This window comes from Polyodon spathula, chromosome 38 (genome assembly GCF_017654505.1).
Source record: "Polyodon spathula isolate WHYD16114869_AA chromosome 38, ASM1765450v1, whole genome shotgun sequence".
NCBI lineage: Eukaryota > Metazoa > Chordata > Actinopteri > Acipenseriformes > Polyodontidae > Polyodon > Polyodon spathula.
Window position 1 is genome coordinate 2,608,998 of NC_054571.1, and position 25,000 is coordinate 2,633,997.

Genomic DNA, 25,000 nt, shown 5'->3' on the forward strand with positions numbered 1-25,000 from the left:
ACGCAGAACCAGCTTCCAGCGTGCCAGGGTAGACAGCCAGGCCAAGCACAGTCAACACGCAGCACATACTGATAAACACAGAGTGAGTCGACACGCAGAACCAGCTTCCAGCGTGCCAGGGTAGACAGCCAGGCCAAGCACAGTCAACACGCAGCACATACTGATAAACGCAGAGTGAGTAGACACAAGAACCAGCTTCCAGCGTGCCAGGGTAGACAGCCAGGCCAAGCACAGTCAACACGCAGCACATACTGATAGTCAACACGCAGAGTGAGTGTGTCGACACAAGAACCAGCTTCCAGCGTGCCAGGGTAGACAGCCAGGCCAAGCACAGTCAACACGCAGCACATACTGATAGACGCAGAGTGAGTAGACACAAGAACCAGCTTCCAGCGTGCCAGGGTAGACAGCCAGGCCAAGCACAGTCAACACGCAGCACATACTGATAGACGCAGAGTGAGTCGACACGCAGAACCAGCTTCCAGCGTGCCAGGGTAGACAGCCAGGCCAAGCACAGTCAACACGCAGCACATACTGATAGACGCAGAGTGTGTCGACACGCAGAACCAGCTTCCAGCGTGCCAGGGTAGACAGCCAGGCCAAGCACAGTCAACACGCAGCACATACTGATAGACATAGCTAATGCTGTAATGATCCACTCTTCTGCTATCTAGAAGAATGACCTGGTAAACGGCATGGCTCTTGTACTGATGTACTGTGAATGAAGATGTAAGAGTGTTTCTGTGTACAGTTTTTATTTCCAGATCATTTTATGCACGATTGAAAGAACAATGCTGTACAAGACTCATGCTTGGAATAATAACAGGTCTTCTGCAATATTTATGCTACAGTATATTGTACTGCGATCTCTTTCTGTCACCAAACTGCAGCTGTGATATGCAGTTATAGTCTATTAGAAAGAAACACAGAGACTGCAGGTTCAAGGTTAAGTGTGATCCATCTGATCGAAACCTTGAACCTACAACCTGAACCATGCAGTCACAATGAAGAGCAGGCTCAAAACGACTGTGGAAAGATCAGTCTCACAGGTGGAGAGCCCCTGCGTGCTTAATTCAAAGGGTTATTACTGATAAAATAGAAGAATCAAAAACGCTAAAGGATAAGGATTAGATCAGGCATTTCTCTTAAAAACAAAGCTGTTTATTCAAAATGCATTTACAATCCCAGGCAAAAGCTGAACTTTGGCATTATATATTAAGATAAAGTAATGTAATGTATGTAGCAGAGATTCTCATTTCATAAGCCTGTGCTGCACTTGCATTAGCTGTATAGACGAAACATAATTTTGCATTTTAAAATACAACGTCTTGCTTTACTTTAGATGAATGAAAGTGCCTGGGTTCTTTCACCTCAGCAGTGTCACCTGGACCAACAGGGAAGTCGATGGAGACAATGACCAAGCCAGTGCAACTCTGACCGAAAACAAGCCTTGCAAACTGATGCATTTAATGAATTCCAGTACTTGTATTTCCTTCAGCTGCTCCAGTTTGAGAGCTGCTCTATCTAATGAAGGGAGTTTACAGCGATACAGTGTTACATATATCTGTGGTAGGCAACTAGAACCGAAGAGCTGCTTGTGAGCTCCGGGAAACACATCTCAACGCTGACTTAGCAATTCAAGACTCACAAGGATTGCACACATCATAAAAAGTTCGGGGGGGGCATGATAAATTGTGAGGTTGGACTGTAGAGATTCAATGAGTGTAACTGTGCGAGTAATCCCGTGCAGGCAGGTCTATAGTTACTTCTCACAAATCCACCGCAGTGTGGTGCTGCAAGATATGTCGTTGAGTTTCCCTTCAATGAGCTCTCCACAGTCTTCTTCATTGGCGTTGTTTGGTTCACCAGATCTCCAAAATCTAAACAATGGAGGGGCATCAGTGATTCGCTGCACCACGCCCAATATAAACATTCTACAGCTCTGGCCAAAACTTTAGCATCACCCACAATTTTAGGATTGAGCAATAATTAAAAAAAGATTAAAAAAAAAGAAAAAGCCGTGGCTGTATAGCATTCAAAAAGATTTCCACATTAAGCACATTGCAATTATATGCAAGCGCACATGGATTTACTAAGTAACTACTATGTAAATACACAGTCATTAGAGACACTGCATGTGTAGTGATACTCAGAGACTTCTTCTAGATCTTACCTGCTATCAACCGTACTTCCATCCAACCACACCCAGGTCCCTTCTGTTTGCAGGTCGCTCAGTCCAACATAGTGACCTCTGGAGACTTGGCCTCCGATAAAGTTCTGAAAACACAGTTGGATCAAGTTGAGTAGATTGTATTCGGCCAAGCTGTGGGTTAATGTTTTCTGTATGAGCAACTTCTACAGCTCTGGCCAAAAGTTTTGCATTGAATCTTAGGATTGATTAAACTTTTACATAAAAACAAAAACGATGTGAACATAATTTTAGATATTGTATTTAACATCCTGTAATAAAATGAACTGCAAAATGATATCGCAACAGTCAACCTGGAGGCCAGAATAGTAGGACAGTATGTCAAAATGTCACGTTTTTTATTTGTCAGTTTAAATATACAGGAAACTACAAAGCGGTGTGTAATTCAATATGTTAACATAACATTATTCAGCTGGTTTCATTTGACTTTATGAAGCAACATTTATTAATTGTATTGGGCAATGCAAAACTTTTGGCCACAGCTGTATGAACATATTATGAAATGTCTTTATGATTATGAACCTTTTCATGCATGAAATATTGATATTATAATACTGAAGCTAATTGACTAATTACAGTGACTTTAATTGAAGTAATTTGTTGCCACTGTGAGAAGCTCATTTGAACAGAATACTGCTAATTGCAGATTTGACCAGTGATTTGTTGGAAATGATTCAAAGGGGAATGGGGGAATTGGAATTGATTTTCAAAAGGAATTGGAACTGGAATTGGAATTTGAATTTCCCCGATCCTGGCTTCAGTCATGCTTTGCTAGCGAGTTGCATCATTTTTGGTAGAGAAGCTGGCTGAGGGAGTTTCTTACCAGCTCTTGTTCGGTTTTGATCACCACAAGCACAGCGTCTTGACTGTAACAGAATTCCTTTGCTTTCTGCCAGGCCTCCTCGCTCTTGGAAAAGTAGTAACACTTTCCACTGAACTCCTTCCAGTCACAAGGGCAGGTCCTGGTGTAACAAACTAAAGACAGAATGAAGAACAGGAATCCTACAAGAGCTACTGCAAACGAGCGAGCGGCGATAGCAAACCCACAGATCATTCAGTCTGGATTTATTCCTACAGGAGACGAGAGTAATAACTCCATGGGGTGTCCAAATAATTCTGCAGTTTCCTTAACCCAGATATTACAAAACAAAAATGCATGTTTAAACACATGTTTCTTTCAAAACGACACAATTGGGAGCTAGGAGGCGAATCGATGAACAAAGCTTTTGAGCAGGTGCGAATTCTCACCTTTAGATTTTAGGCTTGAAATCTGAGTATCCAGGTTTCCGACACCGGTTGAGAGCTGGGATTCTGAAAGATAAACCGAGGACCTGTCAGCGGAAGCAGGTCTCTCCGATTTCACTGGGGAGACTTCGCTTCGTCTCGTTTCACTGGTCCCCTCTCGACTCTCTGGGTCGCACACAAATTAAAGTATCTCTAGATGGCACTCCTGTCCCACATCCTCCCACAGAGGGCTCATTCAGGTTTACAATGTTCCTGTATTGTCCGGGACGTTACCCTGTCCCACACTAAATCAATATGGGACTTTTCCCCATAATTAAAATGATTCAATTGCAAATAGTCAATACCGGTTTATTACTTTGGAGTTAAGACAAAAATCTTCTCAGAAATCTCAGAAATCAGGCAATACAATGTAGAATTGCTGTGAAGAAGTCTTCATGGACGGAATGTCTTTATAGTATTCTAAATTCTCACCTTTAGTTTTTAGGTCAGAAATGTCTTTTTCCAAGTTTCTCACATTTGAGGAATGCTGGGAGTCTGAAAGCAAACACACATTCGTTCATTCATGCAGGGGTGAGTTAGAGTTATCAGAAGAAGGTCTTTCACACCACTTGGGGAGGGTAGCTATGTACAGAACCGCCTACTGTCTGTTCAGCAACGAAACAAGGTCAGACGACAGGCCAGATTAGGATGTGCAAACAACCCAGGGAGCCAAACACTGCTCCTCACCTGCGGAAGTCAAAGCGCCACATATCTGGGGAAACGTAACATCTAGCGATCAACGTTGTGTTTCTGTTTTATCTTGTGATCCTATTGCTTTATTTCTCAGCGATCCTAGTTTCTGGATCTATAATCTAATAAACCAGAACAATACTGTACAGCAGTGGTATTGAGCTCTGGCCCTCGAGATTAATTCCAGTCCTGGTCTTTATCCCAGCCATGAACTGAATGCTTCAATTAACTACATTAGAATCTGCTTGGAGTAAAAACCTGGACTGGATTAGATCTCGAGGGCCGGAGTTGAGTGCCACTGCTTATTTTATTTGAAGAGTATATTTCAATCTGACGGTTTTCACATGCGTGCACAGCCAACAACAGCACAGCACAAGCAAAGCCCAGTAATGCTATTGCTTTTTGAAAATGTATCTTTTGCCACTTTGTTTATTGCGAAGAAACGAAAACGGCAATAATAAATGAACCGCTGCGTGTCTTTATAGTTAATTCAGCGAGACCTGAACACTGTTTTTACAAACTGAAACCGTTTACCTTTTTCCTTCAGGAGAGTTTGCAGGTTTTGTATTTCTTTAGAGCCTGAAAAAATAAAAATATATATACAAAACCGTATTCAATAATGAATTAATCATTCCGCCTCGTCAATCTCCAGCTGCAGTACCACTTCAAGCCACTTGGTGAAACTGTTCAGTCTACTTAAGGCGGGGGGGGGGGTTTCCTTCCCATACAAGGCCCCGAGTGCTATGACATTCTATGTATTTGTTTCCATTAAAGAGACAACTGTAACTGCAGAAAAATAAAGAGCAGCATGGCGGTATTGGCGGACTGTCAATCAAAGCAGAAATTCACAAATCAGAGCGAGCAGATTGCCTGTAGGCGGGATGTAGCGCGAGAGCTCTGACAATAGGGCAGAGTTAAGGTCAGGTCAGCACACATGTAACTCCTGTGAAAGTACACAGTATTTAGAGGCACCTCATGTAAAGTTTACCGAAGGCGTCCACATCTGAGACCTGTGCAGCTAATGGAAGATGTGCAGAATTATTTTGTTAGCTATGATCTCAATGCAATGAGGCCTTCATGTGGCAAGGCGGGGTACCGTTTTTGTTGAGGGAGGTCAGGTCCTGGATTTCGGCAGACATTTCAGAATCTGAAACAAAAATAAATTTAAAAAAACGTCAGGAGGAATGTAGGATCCCATTATCTGAGCAAAGACATTTCACATGTACAGAAATAAAATAAAGGGATTAGTTCCACGTTTTACCGAAACGACTCTGGAATTCATTAAGGGCTCTCCTGGAATTTGGAAGTTTAGTTGGACTCCAGTTTAATTTACAGAACAGGATGTTAATGACGCTGTGAAGTGAAATGCTTTGTGAATATCCCCCAGTGTTGGTCAGCATACATTCACAAGAATTGTCAAAAAAACTATACATAATTTAAAAGTTGTTTTGAACTCTACAGCGCACTGATGCGCCATGGTGTGAAGGCAGCTATACAGTATAAAATACATTTGCATTGTATCTGATAACATGCATTTCCAATACTTACATTTCACAAACACCAAGGAGAGCAGAGCCACCCACATCCCAGAGCTAGCAATCAGCAGAGCGTAGAGAAACACAATCGATTTGGATCCGCAGACATTGTGATCTGAAAAACAAGCGGGCTCATCTCGTGCAGGCACTCATGGAGCGTGAAGGATCAAATCCCGGTCGTGCTGAACTGACAAGGGGCTACGTTGTCTAGAGTTAGTGTGCCCCACTGCGCCCCCCAAAACGAGACCAAAGACTGAACCAAACTGTGCCCACCCTTTGTTACTTACATACATCTTGATGGCCAATTCTTTTTACTTTCTCTCTAGCAACAAACCAAACAGCTGTCTGCAGCAGTCAGTGAATAAAGAGCTCCCCCCCAGATATCCACCCCACCTATACAGAGCTCCCCCCCAGATATCCACCCCACCTATACAGAGCTCCCCTCCAGATATCCACCCCACCTATACAGAGCTCCCCTCCAGATATCCACCCCACCTATACAGAGCTCCCCTCCAGATATCCACCCCACCTATACAGAGCTCCCCTCCAGATATCCACCCCACCTATACAGAGCTCCCCTCCAGATATCCATACAGAGCTCACCTATACAGAGCTCCCCTCCAGATATCCACCCCACCTATACAGAGCTCCCCTCCAGATATCCACCCCACCTATACAGAGCTCCCCTCCAGATATCCACCCCACCTATACAGAGCTCCCCTCCAGATATCCACCCCACCTATACAGAGCTCCCCTCCAGATATCCACCCCACCTATACAGAGCTCCCCTCCAGATATCCACCCCACCTATACAGAGCTCCCCTCCAGATATCCACCCCACCTATACAGAGCTCCCCTCCAGATATCCACCCCACCTATACAGAGCTCCCCTCCAGATATCCACCCCACCTATACAGAGCTCCCCTCCAGATATCCACCCCACCTATACAGAGCTCCCCTCCAGATATCCACCCCACCTATACAGAGCTCCCCTCCAGATATCCACCCCACCTATACAGAGCTCTCCTCCAGATATCCACCCCACCTATCCCCTCCAGATATCCACCCCACCTATACAGAGCTCCCCTCCAGATATCCACCCCACCTATACAGAGCTCCCCTCCACCGGCTCCCCTCCAGACTTTATCCACCCCACCCCACCTATACAGACAGGCAAACCCTCCAGATATCCACCCACCTATACAGAGCTCTCCGCAGATATCCACCGCCCCGTCACGGACATATCCACGGCCCATATCCACCCCACCTATACAGAGCTCCCCTCCAGATATCCACCCCACCTATACAGAGCTCCCCTCCAGATATCCACCCCACCTATACAGAGCTCCCCTCCAGATATCCACCCCACCTATACAGAGCTCCCCTCCAGATATCCACCCCACCTATACAGAGCTCCCCTCCAGATATCCACCCCACCTATACAGAGCTCCCCTCCAGATATCCACCCCACCTATACAGAGCTCCCCTCCAGATATCCACCCCACCTATACAGAGCTCCCCTCCAGATATCCACCCCACCTATACAGAGCTCCCCTCCAGATATCCACCCCACCTATACAGAGCTCCCCTCCAGATATCCACCCCACCTATACAGAGCTCCCCTCCAGATATCCACCCCACCTATACAGAGCTCCCCTCCAGATATCCACCCCACCTATACAGAGCTCCCCTCCAGATATCCACCCCACCTATACAGAGCTCCCCTCCAGATATCCACCCCACCTATACAGAGCTCCCCTCCAGATATCCACCCCACCTATACAGAGCTCCCCTCCAGATATCCACCCCACCTATACAGAGCTCCCCTCCAGATATCCACCCCACCTATACAGAGCTCCCCTCCAGATATCCACCCCACCTATACAGAGCTCCCCTCCAGATATCCACCCCACCTATACAGAGCTCCCCTCCAGATATCCACCCCACCTATACAGAGCTCCCCTCCAGATATCCACCCCACCTATACAGAGCTCCCCTCCAGATATCCACCCCACCTATACAGAGCTCCCCTCCAGATATCCACCCCACCTATACAGAGCTCCCCTCCAGATATCCACCCCACCTATACAGAGCTCCCCTCCAGATATCCACCCCACCTATACAGAGCTCCCCTCCAGATATCCACCCCACCTATACAGAGCTCCCCTCCAGATATCCACCCCACCTATACAGAGCTCCCCTCCAGATATCCACCCCACCTATACAGAGCTCCCCTCCAGATATCCACCCCACCTATACAGAGCTCCCCTCCAGATATCCACCCCACCTATACAGAGCTCCCCTCCAGATATCCACCCCACCTATACAGAGCTCCCCTCCAGATATCCACCCCACCTATACAGAGCTCCCCTCCAGATATCCACCCCACCTATACAGAGCTCCCCTCCAGATATCCACCCCACCTATACAGAGCTCCCCTCCAGATATCCACCCCACCTATACAGAGCTCCCCTCCAGATATCCACCCCACCTATACAGAGCTCCCCTCCAGATATCCACCCCACCTATACAGAGCTCCCCTCCAGATATCCACCCCACCTATACAGAGCTCCCCTCCAGATATCCACCCCACCTATACAGAGCTCCCCTCCAGATATCCACCCCACCTATACAGAGCTCCCCTCCAGATATCCACCCCACCTATACAGAGCTCCCCTCCAGATATCCACCCCACCTATACAGAGCTCCCCTCCAGATATCTATACAGAGCTCCCCTCCCCACCTATACAGAGCTCCCCTCCAGATATCTATACAGAGCTCCACTCCTGATATCTATACAGAGCTCAACTCCTGATATCTATACAGAGCTCACCTCCTGATATCTATACAGAGCTCACCTCCTGATATCTATACAGAGCTCAACTCCTGATATCTATACAGAGCTCAACTCCAGATATCTATACAGAGCTCAACTCCTGATATCTACCAGAGCTATACAACTCCTGATATCTATACAGAGCTCAACTCCTGATATCCACCCCACCTATACAGAGCTCCCTCCTGATATCTATACAGAGCTCAACTCCTGATATCTATACAGAGCTCAACTCCTGATATCTATACAGAGCTCAACTCCTGATATCACCTATACAGATACAGAGCTCAACTCCTGATATCTATACAGAGCTCAACTCCTGATATCTATACAGAGCTCACCTCCTGATATCTATACAGAGCTCAACTCCTGATATCTATACAGAGCTCAACTCCTGATATCTATACAGAGCTCAACTCCTGATATCTATACAGAGCTCAACTCCTGATATCTATACAGAGCTCAACTCCTGATATCTATACAGAGCTCAACTCCTGATATCTATACAGAGCTCAACTCCTGATATCTATACAGAGCTCAACTCCTGATATCTATACAGAGCTCAACTCCTGATATCTATACAGAGCTCAACTCCTGATATCTATACAGAGCTCAACTCCTGATATCTATACAGAGCTCAACTCCTGATATCTATACAGAGCTCAACTCCTGATATCTATACAGAGCTCAACTCCTGATATCTATACAGAGCTCAACTCCTGATATCTATACAGAGCTCAACTCCTGATATCTATACAGAGCTCAACTCCTGATATCTATACAGAGCTCAACTCCTGATATCTATACAGAGCTCAACTCCTGATATCTATACAGAGCTCAACTCCTGATATCGATACAGAGCTCAACTCCTGATATCTATACAGAGCTCAACTCCTGATATATCTGATATACAGAGCTCAACTCCTGATATCTATACAGAGCTCAACTCCTGATATCTATACAGAGCTCAACTCCTGATATCTATACAGAGCTCAACTCCTGATATCTATACAGAGCTCAACTCCTGATATCTATACAGAGCTCAACTCCTGATATCTATACAGAGCTCAACTCCTGATATCTATACAGAGCTCAACTCCTGATATCTATACAGAGCTCAACTCCTGATATCTATACAGAGCTCAACTCCTGATATCTATACAGAGCTCAACTCCTGATATCGATACAGAGCTCAACTCCTGATATCTATACAGAGCTCAACTCCTGATATCTATACAGAGCTCAACTCCTGATATCTATACAGAGCTCAACTCCTGATATCTATACAGAGCTCAACTCCTGATATCTATACAGAGCTCAACTCCTGATATCTATACAGAGCTCAACTCCTGATATCTGATAATACAGAGCTCAACTCCTGATATCTATACAGAGCTCAACTCCTGATATCTATACAGAGCTCAACTCCTGATATCTATACAGAGCTCAACTCCTGATATCTATACAGAGCTCAACTCCTGATATCTATACAGAGCTCAACTCCTGATATCTATACAGAGCTCAACTCCTGATATCTATACAGAGCTCAACTCCTGATATCTATACAGAGCTCAACTCCTGATATCTATACAGAGCTCAACTCCTGATATCTATACAGAGCTCAACTCCTGATATCTATACAGAGCTCAACTCCTGATATCTATACAGAGCTCAACTCCTGATATCGATACAGAGCTCACCTCCTGATATCTATACAGAGCTCAACTCCTGATATCAATACAGAGCTCAACTCCTGATATCTATACAGAGCTCAACTCCTGATATCAATACAGAGCTCAACTCCTGATATCTATACAGAGCTCAACTCCTGATATCAATACAGAGCTCAACTCCTGATATCTATACAGAGCTCAACTCCTGATATCAATACAGAGCTCAACTCCTGATATCTATACAGAGCTCAACTCCTGATATCTATACAGAGCTCAACTCCTGATATCTATACAGAGCTCAACTCCTGATATCTATACAGAGCTCAACTCCTGATATCTATACAGAGCTCACCTCCTGATATCTATACAGAGCTCAACTCCTGATATCTATACAGAGCTCAACTCCTGATATCTATACAGAGCTCAACTCCTGATATCTATACAGAGCTCAACTCCTGATATCTATACAGAGCTCAACTCCTGATATCTATACAGAGCTCAACTCCTGATATCTATACAGAGCTCAACTCCTGATATCTATACAGAGCTCAACTCCTGATATCTATACAGAGCTCAACTCCTGATATCTATACAGAGCTCAACTCCTGATATCTATACAGAGCTCAACTCCTGATATCTATACAGAGCTCAACTCCTGATATCTATACAGAGCTCAACTCCTGATATCTATACAGAGCTCACCTCCTGATATCTATACAGAGCTCAACTCCTGATATCTATACAGAGCTCCCCTCCTGATACCTATACAGAGCTCAACTCCTGATATCTATACAGAGCTCAACTCCTGATATCTATACAGAGCTCAACTCCTGATATCTATACAGAGCTCAACTCCTGATATCTATACAGAGCTCAACTCCTGATATCTATACAGAGCTCAACTCCTGATATCTATACAGAGCTCAACTCCTGATATCTATACAGAGCTCAACTCCTGATATCTATACAGAGCTCACCTCCTGATATCTATACAGAGCTCAACTCCTGATATCTATACAGAGCTCAACTCCTGATATCAATACAGAGCTCAACTCCTGATATCAATACAGAGCTCAACTCCTGATATCAATACAGAGCTCAACTCCTGATATCAATACAGAGCTCAACTCCTGATATCAATACAGAGCTCAACTCCTGATATCAATACAGAGCTCAACTCCTGATATCAATACGGAGCTCAACTCCTGATATCTATACAGAGCTCAACTCCTGATATCTATACAGAGCTCAACTCCTGATATCTATACAGAGCTCAACTCCTGATATCTATACATATATTGAGCTCAACTCCTGATATCTATACAGAGCTCAACTCCTGATATCTATACAGAGCTCAACTCCTGATATCAATACAGAGCTCAACTCCTGATATCAATACAGAGCTCAACTCCTGATATCAATACAGAGCTCAACTCCTGATATCTATACAGAGCTCAACTCCTGATATCTATACAGAGCTCAACTCCTGATATCTATACAGAGCTCAACTCCTGATATCTATACAGAGCTCAACTCCTGATATCTATACAGAGCTCAACTCCTGATATCTATACAGAGCTCAACTCCTGATATCAATACAGAGCTCAACTCCTGATATCTATACAGAGCTCAACTCCTGATATCTATACAGAGCTCAACTCCTGATATCTATACAGAGCTCAACTCCTGATATCTATACAGAGCTCAACTCCTGATATCTATACAGAGCTCAACTCCTGATATCTATACAGAGCTCAACTCCTGATATCTATACAGAGCTCAACTCCTGATATCAATACAGAGCTCAACTCCTGATATCAATACAGAGCTCAACTCCTGATATCTATACAGAGCTCAACTCCTGATATCTATACAGAGCTCAACTCCTGATATCTATACAGAGCTCAACTCCTGATATCTATACAGAGCTCAACTCCTGATATCTATACAGAGCTCAACTCCTGATATCTATACAGAGCTCAACTCCTGATATCTATACAGAGCTCAACTCCTGATATCTATACAGAGCTCAACTCCTGATATCTATACAGAGCTCAACTCCTGATATCTATACAGAGCTCAACTCCTGATATCTATACAGAGCTCAACTCCTGATATCTATACAGAGCTCAACTCCTGATATCTATACAGAGCTCAACTCCTGATATCTATACAGAGCTCAACTCCTGATATCTATACAGAGCTCAACTCCTGATATCTATACAGAGCTCAACTCCTGATATCTATACAGAGCTCAACTCCTGATATCTATACAGAGCTCAACTCCTGATATCTATACAGAGCTCAACTCCTGATATCTATACAGAGCTCAACTCCTGATATCTATACAGAGCTCAACTCCTGATATCTATACAGAGCTCAACTCCTGATATCTATACAGAGCTCAACTCCTGATATCTATACAGAGCTCAACTCCTGATATCTATACAGAGCTCAACTCCTGATATCTATACAGAGCTCAACTCCTGATATCTATACAGAGCTCAACTCCTGATATCTATACAGAGCTCAACTCCTGATATCAATACAGAGCTCAACTCCTGATATCAATACAGAGCTCAACTCCTGATATCTATACAGAGCTCAACTCCTGATATCTATACAGAGCTCAACTCCTGATATCTATACAGAGCTCAACTCCTGATATCTATACAGAGCTCAACTCCTGATATCTATACAGAGCTCAACTCCTGATATCTATACAGAGCTCAACTCCTGATATCTATACAGAGCTCAACTCCTGATATCTATACAGAGCTCAACTCCTGATATCCTATACAGAGCTCAACTCCTGATATCAATACAGAGCTCAACTCCTGATATCAATACAGAGCTCAACTCCTGATATCAATACAGAGCTCAACTCCTGATATCAATACAGAGCTCAACTCCTGATATCTATACAGAGCTCAACTCCTGATATCTATACAGAGCTCAACTCCTGATATCTATACAGAGCTCAACTCCTGATATCTATACAGAGCTCAACTCCTGATATCTATACAGAGCTCAACTCCTGATATCTATACAGAGCTCAACTCCTGATATCTATACAGAGCTCAACTCCTGATATCTATACAGAGCTCAACTCCTGATATCTATACAGAGCTCAACTCCTGATATCAATACAGAGCTCAACTCCTGATATCTATACAGAGCTCAACTCCTGATATCAATACAGAGCTCAACTCCTGATATCTATACAGAGCTCAACTCCTGATATCTATACAGAGCTCAACTCCTGATATCTATACAGAGCTCAACTCCTGATATCTATACAGAGCTCAACTCCTGATATCTATACAGAGCTCAACTCCTGATATCTATACAGAGCTCACCTCCAGACTTTTGTGGTTTCAAATCTGCTTTGCACTTGGCCTCTGGGTTTTGTTTTTTCTCTTCCATTTCAATGGATTCTTCCATAATCATGTAAATATTTTCCTCTTCAACAGCCACGGCTGTTTTTGCTTCAATTGAAAACACAAAAGATGTAACACTGCTCTAGAACTCTCCAATTGACATCTACTGTTTTCAGGCACAATTCAGGCTCTATACAGAGAAATCCTGATATTTATACATATATATATATATATATATATACATAGCTCAATCCTGATATCTATACAGAGCTCAACTCCTGATATCTATACAGAGCTCAACTCCTGATATCTATACAGAGCTCAACTCCGGTTGTTCAAACGGTTTCTTCTTAAAATACATCCGAGTGGGACTCAAGTATCACATTTCCCAGAGTGGTTTCCACATTAAGGAACGGGGCGAGGTTATTTTTGCAAATACACATTATGGCAGCTCCATTAAAGACAAGGTTATTAGTAAGCTAGTTCTTATCAGTTAAACTATAAAGTGCTTAATAAAGTAACTATGCATGCAACCAAAGGACGGGGACCATTGATACACAGAGCCTGAAGCAACAGTGAAGTCATTAATGTCAATGTTCTACAGGAAATGACTTCAGACAGACATGTCATTCTACGAGATACTTTGCATGTCTTTATCCAGTTTGTTTTGATGGAAATCACAATTTTAATGCACCTCTGGTATCATGGCATACACCAATTCCCTCAATGCGTCATTCAATCTGTCCTTAATCTCTGGTAAACTGGGGGACTGACTGATCAAAGTCATTTCAGCCCAGGATCTCTCCCACTTATTTCAAAGCTTTCCAAGAATATGTGCTACTGAAATCACAAAGCATATACTGCGGGTACTACAGACAGCAAAAAAATAACGAATACGAGGCAAGCCGCAGATCGGACATGAAAACAAATTTTACCTTTGGCTCTGTTTCTTTTCCTGTCCTGGTGTTTCTTTTGTCCAGTTTGGTGATAGAATTGAAAATAGAGGTTTCCGAGTGTTCCTTCGGCTCCACTCTGAGGGGTGGGATATGTGATGAGTCAAAGGGGTTTCGGTCTGTGATTCAGCCTCCCGAAAGCAGAAAGCATCAAACCAACTCGGGACTTTCCTTTCCAAAATCTCGTGACCATGGCAAAAGCCATTTCTTTGCGGGGCGGCATCTTGGTGAGGGGCAGAAGTACGAGTTGTAAATTCCAGCCACTGGAGTCAAGTGAAGGATAAGGACACTTTCAGTTGGGGATTGGTGTTCCACTGACTACAGAGGCGGGACATTACATACTAAAGGGAACGTACTACTGTGTTCGGGGTGGGTCCGAAAGTAAACTAGGAGGAGTAACTGGTGGAGGGAGAGACTGGTTTGGTGCAGGAGGATTTTTTTAAAAAAAAACACTAACATTTCTTTTGTCTTTTTTTGTTTATGTATGGTTCGCCACGACGACGATTAAGGACGAGTCATCACGGTCTGTTTTGGATTTCACCCCTGCACTCCTTCCCTCACACCATTTTGTTTTCTTTTGTTATTTAATTATTTTGTTGTGTATAGATAATAAAAATAAATTATTTTATTTTTGTACACATAAATTACTGTCTGGACATTCCATTTAATACACACTCGCCTCACAACTATCTATACAGAGCTCAACTCCTGATATCTATATAGAGCTCAACTCCTGATATCGATAAAGAGCTCAACTCCTGATATCTATACAGAGCTCAACTCCTGATATCTATACAGAGCTCAACTCCTGATATCTATACAGAGCTCAACTCCTGATATCTATACAGAGCTCACCTCCTGATATCTATACAGAGCTCACCTCCAGATATCTATACAGAGCTCAACTCCTGATATCAATACAGAGCTCAACTCCTGATATCAATACGGAGCTCAACTCCTGATATCAATACGGAGCTCAACTCCTGATATCTATACAGAGCTCAACTCCTGATATCTATACAGAGCTCAACTCCTGATATCTATACAGAGCTCACCTCCTGATATCTATACAGAGCTCAACTCCTGATATCTATACAGAGCTCAACTCCTGATATCTATACAGAGCTCAACTCCTGATATCTATACAGAGCTCAACTCCTGATATCTATACAGAGCTCAACTCCTGATACTATACAGAGCTCAGACTCCTGATATCTATACAGAGCTCAACTCCTGATATCCATACAGAGCTCAATACAGATATCAATACAGAGCTCAACTCCTGATATCTATACAGAGCTCAACTCCTGATATCTATACAGAGCTCAACTCCTGATATCAATACAGAGCTCAACTCCTGATATCTATACAGAGCTCAACTCCTGATATCTATACAGAGCTCAACTCCTGATATCTATACAGAGCTCAACTCCTGATATCTATACAGAGCTCAACTCCTGATATCTATACAGAGCTCAACTCCTGATATCTATACAGAGCTCAACTCCTGATATCTATACAGAGCTCAACTCCTGATATCAATACAGAGCTCAACTCCTGATATCTATACAGAGCTCAACTCCTGATATCTATACAGAGCTCAACTCCTGATATCTATACAGAGCTCAACTCCTGATATCTATACAGAGCTCAACTCCTGATATCTATACAGAGCTCAACTCCTGATATCTATACAGAGCTCAACTCCTGATATCTATACAGAGCTCAACTCCTGATATCTATACAGAGCTCAACTCCTGATATCTATACAGAGCTCAACTCCTGATATCTATACAGAGCTCAACTCCTGATATCTATACAGAGCTCAACTCCTGATATCTATACAGAGCTCAACTCCTGATATCTATACAGAGCTCAACTCCTGATATCTATACAGAGCTCAACTCCTGATATCTATACAGAGCTCAACTCCTGATATCTATACAGAGCTCAACTCCTGATATCTATACAGAGCTCAACTCCTGATATCTATACAGAGCTCAACTCCTGATATCTATACAGAGCTCAACTCCTGATATCTATACAGAGCTCAACTCCTGATATCAATACAGAGCTCAACTCCTGATATCTATACAGAGCTCAACTCCTGATATCTATACAGAGCTCAACTCCTGATATCTATACAGAGCTCAACTCCTGATATCTATACAGAGCTCAACTCCTGATATCTATTTGTGGTTTCAGATCTCTATACAGAGCTCAACTCCTGATATCTCTTCCATACAGAGCTCAACTCCTGATATCTATACAGCCACGGCTGTTTTTGCTTCAATTGAAAACACAAAAGATGCAACACTGCTCTAGAACTCGTGATTGACATGGGTTATTTATACAGAGCTCAACATTGAGATAAAATAAATAAATAAATACATTTTAAAAAGCTCATCTAGTAAAGGCACTACTGAGGGAGTCGCTAATGAGAATGAAGGTTCAAATCCTGGTCGAGCTGAATTGACAAGGGGCTAAATTATCTAGAGTTAGTGTGCCCCACTCCTGATATCAATACAGAGCTCAACTCCTGATATCAATACAGAGCTCAACTCCTGATATCTATACAGAGCTCAACTCCTGATATTTATACAGAGCTCAACTCCTGATATCAATACAGAGCTCAACTCCTGATATGAATACAGAGCTCACCTCCTGATATCTATACAGAGCTCAACTCCTGATATCTATACAGAGCTCAACTCCTGATATCAATACAGAGCTCAACTCCTGATATCTATACAGAGCTCAACTCCTGATATCAATACAGAGCTCAACTCCTGATATCTATACAGAGACTCCTGATATCTATACAGAGCTCAACTCCTGATATCTATACAGAGCTCAACTCCTGATATCTATACAGAGCTCAACTCCTGATATCTATACAGAGCTCAACTCCTGATATCTATACAGAGCTCAACTCCTGATATCAATACAGAGCTCAACTCCTGATATCTATACAGAGCTCAACTCCTGATATCTATACAGAGCTCAACTCCTGATATCTATACAGAGCTCAACTCCTGATATCTATACAGAGCTCAACTCCTGATATCTATACAGAGCTCAACTCCTGATATCTATACAGAGCTCAACTCCTGATATCTATACAGAGCTCAACTCCTGATATCTATACAGAGCTCAACTCCTGATATCTATACAGAGCTCAACTCCTGATATCTATACAGAGCTCAACTCCTGATATCTATACAGAGCTCAACTCCTGATATCTATACAGAGCTCAACTCCTGATATCTATACAGAGCTCACCTCCAGACTTTTGTGGTTTCAGATCTGCTTTGCACTTGGCCTCTGGGTTTTGTTTTTTCTTTTCCATTTCAATGGATTCTTCCATAATCATGTAATCATTTTCATCTTCAACAGCCACGGCTGTTTTTGCTTCAACTGAAAACACAAAAGATGTAACAATGCTCTAGAACTCTCCAATTGACATCTACTGTTTTCAGGCACAATTCAGGCTCTAACAAAGAAATGATGAGTAAATTATATATATATATATATATATATATAATATATATATATATATATATAATATATATATAGATATATAATATTATATTATAGATATATATATAATCTCTTTGGGTATTAATACTTTGCATGTCTTTGTCCAGTTTGTTTTGATGGAAATCACAATTTTAATGCACCTCTGGTATCATGGCATACACCAATTCCCTCAATGCGTCATTCAATCTGTCCTTAATCTCTGGTAATCTGGGGGACTGACTGATCAAAGTCATTTCAGCCCAGGATCTCTCCCACTTATTTCAAAGCTTTCCAAGAATATGTGCTACTGAAATCACAAAGCATATACCGCGGGTACTACAGACAGCAAAAAAATAACGAATGCGAGGCAAGCCACAGATCGGACATGAAAACAAAGCGTACCTTTGGCTCTGTTTCTTTTCCTGTCCTGGTGTTTCTTTTGTCCAGTTTGTTGATAGAATTGAAAATTTTCATAGACCTCATCTTCCATGCTGCTGATCTGGACACTAGGAACTGGGAAGGTCTGACTGAGGTGCTGCTCAGAGTCATTGAGCTTTCCTCTCGCTGGCTTCAGCTCTTTACAATATTGTAAAAGGAACTGTTTATTTAGGGAAACACACCAGTGATGGTTTCACAGAACTGAGGGGGAAGCATCTACCACAAGACAGCATCTCACTTTTGAAAAGCAGAAATAAATGTTGCGCTGAAAACGCCTTCACACGCAAGCCACTGGGTATACTGGGAGCTTGGTGTGTTTTCAACCCATTTATTAATGGAAATCGCAAGGACAAGGGTCTATTGGCTGGGAATTTCTCCGTCAAGTATGAACAAAAATGAAATATGTTTTATGGAAGATGTTTCACTTTCAATGGAGCTACAATGGGGGGCATATTTGCAGATATTACCTTGGCTTTTGTCACCTTATTTTCCCCCCCATGTGTATCAAATCGAAGCCCACTTTTTTTTCGAGTTTGCATCTTTTTTTTTTAATGGAAGCACCATCTAAACCAGGGGTTCTGAACCTGCTGTCCAACCAGCAAACAGCTGTGGCCCATGTGACATCCTGCTCAAAGTAAAAAAAAAACAAATACAGCTCTGGCCAAAAGTGTTGCATCATCCGTTAGAATGAACTCTTTTTTGCTTCATGAAGTGGAATGAAAGCTGTTGGATAATGTCACGTTAACATATTGAATTGCACACCAGCGCTTTCCAGTTTTCCACATACTTAACTGACACATTTTGAAATCTAACATGAAATACTGCTGTGCTACTATTCTGGTTTCCGGTAGACTCTTGCGATATCATTTTGTAGATTCATTCAAGTTCATTTCAACAGACAAGTTCATTTCAAGACAGGTTCATTTCAACAGACAAGTTCATTTCAAGACAAGTTCATTTCAACAGACAAGTTCATTTCAAGACAAGTTCATTTCAACAGACAAGTTCATTTCAAGACAAGTTCATTTCAACAGACAAGTTCAAGACAAGTTCATTTCAACAGACAAGTTCATTTCAAGACAAGTTCATTTCAACAGACAAGTTCATTTCAAGACAAGTTCATTTCAACAGACAAGTTCAAGACAAGTTCATTTCAACAGACAAGTTCATTTCAGGCTACAGGGCATACCCGCGCAGAGCGCTTTTACTGGATGTGCCACTCAGGAGCCCCAAGACAGTTTTTTTTATAGCTGCTGTTTGTTTTTTTTAAGTCTTTGTTTTCTACGTTTCTCTCTTGGTGTTTCCTGCAATGTATATAGATGACAGAGACGTTCGGTCTTCCTGTTCACCACAATACACTCCAACTGCTGCTTGACTTTCATTCAGAGCCAGCTGTGATCTCAACAGAAGCCAGCGCCTGTCTATCTGTGAATTCAGCGGTTTAGTTTACTTGAATAAATAGCTCACTTGTGGCTGCCTGCGCTTTCGGTTCCTCCTTGAGGGCTTCCGTTTGATTTTATCTCCTCCAGTTCAATAGACTCTTCAATATGTTCATAGACACCTTCATCATCTTCATCATCCACTGCTGCTGCTGAAATTAAAAATGCAACAGCCCCCCCCCACTGAGCAAAAGGAGGACCGCAAAAACTAGAAAACCAGACTGCGTTTTCTACATCACTGCCCAGGAACAAACTTGGGAATTCATAGTCAACTTACCACAATGTGATGGATTGCCCCCAGTCACGTTTTTATTCTCCAAATAACACTTTAAACAGGATGTCAGGAAACGCCGTAGAGTGTATTTATTGTTTACATCAATAAAAAGAAAAATAAACAAAACCTGACCCGTTCTCGGGCCCTATCTAAACAGTTCTTTCTCTAACTAATAACGAGGCAGGCTAAGCCTGTTCTCTTGTCGTTAAAACCAAATGTCCAGTCCAGTCCAGTCCAGTCCAGTCCAGTCCAGTCCAGTCTCAGAATAATCCGCTTGCTCTCCAACTCTCCCAACCAAACACACACCCGCTCACATCCTTTGAAACCTAATTAATTGGTCCACTAATTACTCTATTGATTAAACCTGGAGTCGGCCCCGACTCCAGTAACCTCTAATGGGTCCTAATACCCCCCCGCCCCCCCCCAAAGTAAGGTCTCTGCACAATAAGAACCATTTAATTACTTTTAATATACCTTATTTACCACCAGGGTATTCATTAACCAATCTTTAATTTTTAATCCAAAACACTTCACATTAATTACTTTGTTCACCAACCAGTTTGCTTACATTGTCTTTTACGTTTTTCAACCGACCAATCCCTTACTATATATATATAATTTATTTTAGTTTTTGTTTTTTTTTTCCCTATATAACAGCCGCGCCTGCGAGAAGGTTTCATTTCACCAAGGAACGTTTCTGTTTAGCTATGTCTGCGTTGCTTGACATTTTGCCCTTCTTCTGTTCATGTATTTGTTTTTTTTTTATATATATATATGCTCAATGAAGTAGAGGCGTATCGGTTAATAAAGTGTAAGCAGCTCAAATCTCTTTTTTAGGTATTTTCACGCTCCTTCACAGTGGATCCCAGGCACCCTGCAAACACTTCCAGCTGTATCGGATACTGAGAGGACACTTCCTCGATTGTTCCACTAGAGGGTGCCAGAGTATCGCTCGCTGTTTCTCGCCATTGGTCGACTGCAGGTGTTTCTAGGGGTATTGGAGCAAACGCAGTTTCAAACAGAGCTGAATCTGTTGTCTAAAGGCAGATAATTGCGATACGGGAATCCTCACCTGTAGTGAAGTTTAATTCAATGAGGGGTTACACAAAACACACGGTGCTGGCTATGGGATTCTTTTCAATTGACATCATTTATATATAACAGTTTTTTTCTATTTGCTTAAATTTTGAGTATATATATATAAATAATCATATATATATATATATATATATATATGATTATTTCAATATAGTCTGAAACACACATATTTAAACGCATTCTCTTGTCCTGGAAAGGCATTTATACAAGATGCTATCATGGAGTCGGATTGCCAGGGCGGTACTGGTATAGAAATGGCCGCTTCTGTTTTACCAGCTGTTTCAGATCTCCTCGGAATGACACGGCGTGCAAAACAGCACAGGCAACTGACTCTCCAATATGTAATACAGCACAGGCAACTGCCTCTGCAATAAACCGAGCAAGCACTGCAAACACTATAACCGGCGGGGGAAGATAAATGCACAACCCAGTATTGGTGCATTATGAGTGAGACGGGCACACATGCAGCAAATAAAACCACGCCAACCATTATCTGTCTGTCAGGTTGCTGTTAGTTATATCGCGAGATGAAAATCAGACCCCCCCCTTTTTCTCGGGGGGGGGGGGGTGTTGCCATGGTGATGACGTCACGTTGCAGTAGGACCGGCGCGTGAATGTACTGGAACGCGAGTCGCAGACAGTTTTAAAGGGGGGAGAGGCAAGCACGAGCAGCACAGACATCATCCCTCTGCAGAGTCCGCTAGTGTTAATCATATATATATATAAAAACACACATTTTACAGTTTTGGTGACGGACTGTTAAGCAATCAACATGCGTGAAATTGTTCATCTGCAAGCCGGCCAGTGTGGAAACCAGATTGGAGCCAAGGTAAATGCCTACATTGTGTCGCTTCAGAATCTGCATTCATAGCTCGCTTCCTGACAGTGCAGCTGCGGGCACGGTTACCTGCAAACCCACCGCTGCGGGCTTGTCAATGCAAACAGCCCAGGGGTGTAGCGGGTTACAGCTACTGTATCAGGCGTGCGTGACATGAATGAGGGGATGCAGGGAGGTTGCGATGGGCAGGGTGGGCGTCCAAGCCAAAAAAGGGTCTATTTTTCAACTGTAAAATGTATTTTTTATGGCAGATTCATTTTAAATGACGTTTTGTGACAGAGCGCCCTTGTGGGGAGCAAGGGAGTGCGGCACAGCGTACAGCTGCGGCATCATAATAATAATAATAATAATAATAATAATAATAATAATAATAATAATAATAATAATATAAGGTAATAAATAAGCTGGTCTTTCAAATCGTGTTATCTTTAAAGCGCGTTTTGTACGCACGGTTGAACGACGCGTAAAAGCAAGGGAATACTTTAAAATTAAAATATTTTAGTTATATTTCTGAAATGTCCAAAACGTTTTTTTTTTTTTTTGTTGTTGTTTTTTTTTCCAATGTGGAAAAGCAAACGCACCGAGCCTCGTTGGTACGCTGCGCCCTGTTTCTGTGCATTGTCTGGGAATGCACCACGATGATGTAATCGTTTAAAACCCATTCCAGTCTGCAGCACAATCGTCAGCCGTAATGAACGCGAACAATACATATTAAAGCGTCATTTTTAAAGCGTGGCCAGCGACAGCTAGTAATATTGCAGAGAGAGATTTAAAACGTAAGATCGGATTTCTAGTCATGCCATTGAATCGTGGTGGACACGCAGCCCCTGCAGGGTAAGGCTGAATTAAACGTCTCTTCAGTGTCAGAACTGGCACAATGTGTCTCTTGTGTAAGGTGGCAGAAACCCAGAGAAGAAAATGGAGGCTCGGACCGGAATCCCACGGGGAGGGGTTGAGCCGAACTGGCAGGACGGGCACCGTGCCCCTTTCAGCGCGACAAAGAAAATGCAGCACAAAAAACAACGAAGACCCGTGGGAGCCGATAGAATAGACTGCCTCCCTTCTGTATTGTGTTTTATAAGGTGTGGTTACATATTGCACGCTGCGGGATGCAATAGTGATTAACATTCATTCTCCCGGAGCTCTAAGACTTGCATCCAGGTGCTTTTAGACGCACTCTCTCACAATACAAAGCCAACAGTTCCACAGTGAAAGAAAGGGGAGATTTAATTTTTAAATTCCCAGGCCTTCTTAAAACGAAGAATAAAAGAGATTTGTGTGGAAGGGAACAAACAGGCAATTGATGCAGCCGAGAGAAACTTGGAATCGGTCCAGGTTCTCGTCTCTTTGTCTCCGCAGAGCGCTCCGCCAGCAACCAGCGGGGCTGAATCGAGAGGGCGCGGCACAGGCGAGCGCGTTTATTGTCTAAGAACTCATAATGCAGCTGGATCTCCAAAAGATCCCTTTAACCAGGCAGCCAGTACACTGGGCTGTGCGGCACTTTCACACGCGATTCGGTTCTGTATGGGGTCAGATCTTCAGTCGTGTGATTGTTACAGGGACGTGGGCTGTTATTTCATTTAGCATCTTGGAGAAATGTTCTGGATATTCCTGTCATTTTTGTGTGTTTTATTTCCACGTTTCGGCCCGTCACTGCTAATCATTTTGCAGTGACAATGCTGCTGTCTGACAAAGCCTTGTTTGATTGGGGTGGGGTTATTCCCTATTAAAAAATGACCAAAATATCCCTCGAGCGCAGTGACACCTCAAATATTCTCCATTTCCTTCCGATGGAGAATAACAAAATGGAAGACCTGTCCACAATTTTCCATCGCAAAATGCTGCAGGTTTCCTGAGACGCAGGCTGCGACGATATCTCGTGAAACGCAGCATGGGTTGTAAAGTCATTGTATTTAGCAAAGAATGAGTGGGATAAACTGCATAATAGCGAATCCTGTTTTAATGATGCAGAACGCCTCGATTTCCAGGGTTAGCAGCGGAGGCAGTTTGCTTCATGGCTTCATTGTGCAGCTCAGTACAAGCTGGCTTGCAGAGCACTGCTTTATCAGTGAGGCTTACAGTGCAAAAGCATGCACCGTGCAAAAGCATGCACCGTGCAAAAGCATGCATCGTGCAAAAGCATGCATCGTGCAAATAGACCCTTCTATTGAGACCCGTGGATTGTTATGTCTGAACGTTCTTCTTGTACAATATGTATATAAACAGGACACTGTCTGCCTTGCAGTACAGGAGACCCCTGGGGAGTAAAACCACCTTCAACCTTTTTAAACCTATTTTTTCTTCTCAAAATTCAAGTAGAGTGATGCCTGAGAAAGGACCGCTCGAATCACGCACACGCACACGCACACGCACACGCACACGCACACGCTCTGACTCGCTGCTGGCTGCACGCAGCTCCCAGACCAGCTGCTCTTCAGATTCAAGTTGTATGAAAAGCCTTTCTTATTAAAACAAGGTTGTTCAAGTTAAAGCCCAGCGGTGAGGACACGATCGGTCCACGTCACTCAGAGCCCACCGCTCAGCAGCATGGCCAGCCTCTGCTAGAGGGGGAACTCTGTTCATGATTGGAGCAGGACAGGGAGTGGAAAGCCGTCGCTGGGAGTACAAACAGGGAAGTGACATGCACCTCCAAGGCATACAGTCGCCCAGCGAAGCCTCCTCAAAAAAACTAGATCGCCGTGACGACTGGGGAAAACTAAATTACCATGACGACTGGGCAATTAACAGGTTGCTGCACGCGGTGTTCTGCACTGGTTCTCAATGCCTCCACCGTGCAATCTGTCCAAAAGAAACGCTTACCATTTCTCCCTCCC

General features: G+C 43.0%; 1 protein-coding gene across 4 annotated transcripts; it reads right to left on the minus strand.

Annotated features, from left to right (window-relative positions):
- Positions 1–1,145: 1,145 nt before the first annotated feature.
- LOC121304564 (CD209 antigen-like protein C) lies at positions 1,146–18,610 on the minus strand. Of its 4 annotated transcripts, none has more exons than XM_041235748.1 (10): positions 18,482–18,604; positions 13,587–13,715; positions 5,732–5,833; positions 5,280–5,330; positions 4,718–4,762; positions 3,926–3,988; positions 3,458–3,520; positions 3,033–3,184; positions 2,174–2,277; positions 1,146–1,880 (listed from the first exon to the last, which is right to left on the minus strand). In XM_041235748.1, exons 1-10 carry the CDS (start codon positions 18,567–18,569, stop codon positions 1,763–1,765), a joined length of 915 nt encoding a protein of 304 aa, XP_041091682.1. In that variant the 5' UTR covers positions 18,570–18,604; the 3' UTR covers positions 1,146–1,762. The 4 variants fall into 4 exon arrangements, with proteins under 4 accessions (XP_041091682.1, XP_041091684.1, XP_041091683.1 ...); XM_041235750.1 differs by lacking the exon at positions 18,482–18,604 and adding an exon at positions 14,543–14,685; XM_041235749.1 differs by lacking the exon at positions 4,718–4,762 and having other exon boundaries at positions 18,482–18,610.
- Between the last annotated feature and the right edge of the window lie 6,390 nt (positions 18,611–25,000).

Bases quoted from the DNA above. Each gene is read 5' to 3' on its own strand.
- LOC121304564 (XM_041235748.1), bottom strand. From the start codon at position 18,569: ATGGAAGATGAGGTCTATGAAAATTTTCAATTCTATCAACAAACTGGA. The intron at 5,834-13,586 runs GTGAGCTCTGTA...CTTGTTTTTCAG, and splicing joins GAAACCACAAAAGTCTGGAG to ATCACAATGTCTGCGGATCC. The intron at 1,881-2,173 runs GTAAGATCTAGA...TCCATTGTTTAG, and splicing joins GGAAGTACGGTTGATAGCAG to ATTTTGGAGATCTGGTGAAC.